This window comes from Protopterus annectens, chromosome 14.part0 (assembly GCF_019279795.1).
Source record: "Protopterus annectens isolate FY-2018-M chromosome 14.part0, PAN1.0, whole genome shotgun sequence".
Lineage (NCBI taxonomy): Eukaryota > Metazoa > Chordata > Ceratodontiformes > Protopteridae > Protopterus > Protopterus annectens.
In genome coordinates this window covers 719,446,638-719,450,919 of record NC_056748.1, presented here as the reverse complement: position 1 = coordinate 719,450,919, position 4,282 = coordinate 719,446,638, and the positions used below count along the sequence as shown (strand labels likewise).

The 4,282-nt window shown below is 40.0% G+C and overlaps 1 protein-coding gene across 1 annotated transcript; it reads right to left on the bottom strand.

Moving 5' to 3' along the window:
• Positions 1-1,754: 1,754 nt before the first annotated feature.
• ADO (2-aminoethanethiol dioxygenase) lies at positions 1,755-3,120 on the bottom strand. The gene has a single exon (XM_044056461.1). The coding sequence runs from the start codon at positions 2,920-2,922 to the stop codon at positions 2,170-2,172; it is 753 nt and encodes a 250-aa protein (XP_043912396.1). The 5' UTR covers positions 2,923-3,120; the 3' UTR covers positions 1,755-2,169.
• Between the last annotated feature and the right edge of the window lie 1,162 nt (positions 3,121-4,282).

The following is a 4,282-nucleotide window of genomic DNA, read 5'->3' as shown; positions in this document are numbered from 1 at the left end:
CAACGCTGCAGGCATTACACCTACATGTCCACAAATATCACCAATGCAGCAAGCCAAATTGCCTCCCTCCCTCCACCACGATGAGACAAGTATTGTTGCCAGTCACTCCTATTATCCCATCTATGGCAACAGTACCCTTAAATGAACACTGGGTCATCTGGCTTACATTATATCTCATGGGGCTGGACAATATTGAGTGGGATTTCTGTTTAATGAGAGCCGGGTTGATTTTTCTTTTGGGGGGTGGGGGGGTCAGACTTATAAAAAGAGGACAAATGATGTGCCGATGTTTGGGAAGAAGCAATTCAACTAATCATTTGATAAAACAGACATAAGAACTTTTGGGGAAAAAATCAAACAAGTGTCATGTAGAAAATCCTATGGCATTCTATAAAAGCTACTCGGTAATGGCAAAAATAACCTATTATGGAGAGATTAAATGCAAGACTACCAAAAAAAATCACACAAGAATGGCATCCCTCACTACAGTTTTTGTGGTTGAACAAGCTGCAAAAGCACTTTTTTCATTACTATTACATACAAGTAAATATTATAAAAAATACTTGGTCCACTTCTATTCATGAAAGTAAAAATTAGTGTGTTAAAATAACAGATGGGCAAAAATATCACTAAGGCTTTATATATGGATTGCCATCATTCCACCTTTTCTAATCCTCCTCCTGTTAAGAATATCAAGTCAAGTTAATGTCGTCTTCTTGCATTCAAATAAAACTGTTGCAACTTTACAATGGTGGATGAAATTGTGATTTGCACTTAAAACTGTGCAAATCTTTAGAAAAACCCACTTCCTTAAGGATTCTACCAGACACAACAGCAATCACGAAAGTATTAGTATAAAGTGAAAGAAATACTAGCACTACCAGTGGCAAGCATACTGTTAGATTCGAGTAATGGTTCTCAGTGCCATAAAAATATTATGCAGTGAAACAAAATCATATACAGTGACATCAACCAGCAGTTCAAGAAACACAATTCTTAATTCTTTTTCAAGCATGTAATTCTGTTGCTGTTCAGCTCTGTCTGGAAATCTTTGGTATTACGAAATTATTAGTTTTCTAGAACAAGCATTTCACACTGAAACTAAGGATGTCAGAACTTGGTAACGGAAAGGCCAATGTCATATGCTTTGCGCATCCAACAAAACCATTAGCAAAAACTATAGACAAGAAAAACAAGACACGCGGCTTCTGACATATTTCAAGATGTTTTGCCTCATAAGCTTTGCCGATGTAGCTCTACCAGCTTTTGAGAGTTGTTAAGTGTACATTACCACAAGCACAGATACACTAACCTTTCCAGTAAAGCAGACCGCGGTTGACAGTTTAACACCTGCTGGTGCTATGCATCAGTCTGTCAAAATGTGCTTTACATTTACCTCTGGAGCTGGACAAACGCAAGGCATGGAAAGCATGTACTGTGCCTCTTAACTACAAAGTGTGTGCTCCTAGACATCAGACTTGTTTATCCACTAAGAAAAGCAAAAAGAAGGTGAAAGGTGTCCCCATCTCCACCCCTCAATATGGAAGAGCGACAATCACTAAGCTTCAAGCGTAATGATTTAGAAAAGGGGGTTGGCACCCAAACTATGTCTCCAACATGAACAAGATGTGAGGCACTTCATCAAGTAATGAGGAATGCATCATGAAACTACTACTAAAGTGGTGGTAAAATACCCTAAAATATTCAGCATGCATCTCCTATCTGAAAGCAGTAATACCATAGCAGCAGGTTAGTGAACTTATATATGCTTTATTTACTGACTCACTATGAAACTGCCAATTAGTGAAAAAGGCATAATTCCAATAAATTAGCTGTGACACAAAACTAGAATGACTATTTCAGTTACAGTCCATGGTACTGTTTTAACAGTTACTTGGAAACACTGAACTGTCAAGAGCATTTACTATGGCTGCTATAGATGTGCTCTGAATCCTCAACAGGTGACAGAATGAGTTGCATCACAAATGGTGAGGACATGAACTGCTGCCCACCTCAGCAAGTGTTGTTCTGTATTGTACATATCCACTGAAACTGGTCTCATGAAGAGTTATTCCATTAGATCCAAAATGATCTGCAACAGTTATACATTTTTTCAATGGCATAACAAGTAATACAGACTTATCACAGCTGAAAACATTGGGAAAAGGTTTAAATTGTAACTTTTGGACCAGGGTAGGACTCTCCAACACACCAAAATTCTGCTGGTTGAGGTATTTCAAGCAACCATCGCTCCTGTTGGATTCCATGAACAGAAGCATCTTCTTCAGCAGCTGGTTGAATGACACTGTAGTAATGGCAGTCCCTGCCATCATCTGGATCATATGGTGGGGCCAAAATGTCTAAGAATGCAGCTGGCCCATCCACAGCAGTGATCTGATGGAGGTTATCTTTCTGGGGACCCAATACACAAGGGCCACACGACTCTGTGAACTCTCCAACAGATCTAAACACAGATCTCCACAAAATGTCTACCTGATACGGAAGCAGTGGTGGATTAAACGCAATTTCTTTTTTCACATTAGAAGGTTTATCCAATTTGTCAAAACAACTGATTCTAACTTTGCCATATAAAACCTTTAACATCCCATTCATACCGGGGTGATCGTGTAGGGGGATGCAAGCTCCACTTTTTAACAGAAATACGCCCATGCTGAACACATCATTTTCACAGATCTGCATATATGTAACCGGGGGGCTGGACGGCACAGGAACAGGATCTGCTACTCTCGGCTCGATGTTCAAATCTTGAGCTCTTATCTCAGTTAAAAGATTTTTTAGTTTAGTTAGGTTGGCTAGGAATACCTTGTTATTGTCGTAATGCTCAGAACCTAAATTTTTAAAAGTACTGCGGGCCTGTTTTGCAATAATTTGGATGCGAGAGGCCATCTTTTCCCGCGGCATAGTTTTTGGTCGTGGCTCGTTCCCACGGCTGCAGACACCCCACTGTCGTCACGATTGACGATATGGGGCGGGGAAAAGGAGGAGTTGAGGAGGATTCGGCTATCAGTGGTCTAGCAAGAAAGAGAAGCGAACGGCCATTTGCTACGTGACATTTTCCCGTTTACTCGGCCATTTGCTCCACGTCTTTTTTAAGCGCATTTTGAAAGACGGGTATACAGCTGTATTTAGTAATAATTGGTATATTGTTGTGTGTTAATACTTAACTTGTGTGATTGTAAATCAGTAAATGGTGATTTAAGTGTAAAACATCTTTACACGTGCATACTTAAAGTGAGTAGACCGTTCTCTGCACGATGGTGCGACGTAACTTTTGTGTGAAATGTAAATATTCGTAATTTTGCATTAAGTGGGGAACTGTTGATATTTTTTTTGACTGCTAGTTATATACGGGGTGGTTATAAAATGGTGTGGGGATATTTATGACAGTAGGTTGTTCTGTAACGTTGGTTTACATTTAAACTGTATAGCTACATGGGTTGGTAATGGTTAACAGAGGGTCTTATTTTCTGTGCTAAAATACTGTCTATAACTGCAAGTTCAGACGTTTAAAAACTACTGAAAAAAGCAATGCGCACTTTATGTGAATCAGCCTGACTGAATGCTTGGAAGTGTGTATTTGTCCCCTTTTTCTAATCCCAGTACTTAAAGGAAAACTCCACTGTCTCATACACTTTAACTCAATCGTTAGATTTATTTTCTCCCTACAGTATGGTTCCAGCAGTGTGTATGTACCAGAAACCTTCTTGTAGTTTTTAAAACTTTTATTTCCTTGCATTGGAGCCAAAGGAAGGGAAGGCCCACCTACTTTTTTTAACTCAACTTCTCACATACTTCGATGAGAAATTTGTCTCCACCTGCATGACATATCATAAGACACATTTAAATCTGTAGTTTACCCAGGTACTGCTGTCAGTCTTAAATGGGTAATTCTTCTCTTTCGGCTGTTCCCGTTAGGGGTCGTCACAGCGGATCATCTGTTTCCATTACTTCCTGTCCTCTGCATATTGCTCTGTCACACTAACCGCTTGCATGTCCTCTCTCACCACGTCCATAAACCTTAACTTAGGCCTTCCTCTTTTCCTCTTACTTGGCAGCTCCATCCTTAGCATCATTTTCCCAATATACCCATCATCACTCCTCAGCACATGTCCAAACCAACGCAATCTCGCCTCTCTGACTTTGTCTCCAAACTGTCCAACTTGAGCTGACCCTCTAATGTACTGATTCCTAATCCTGTCCGTCCTTGTCACACCCAGTGCAAATCTTAACATCTTTAACTCTGCCACTTCCAGCTCTGACT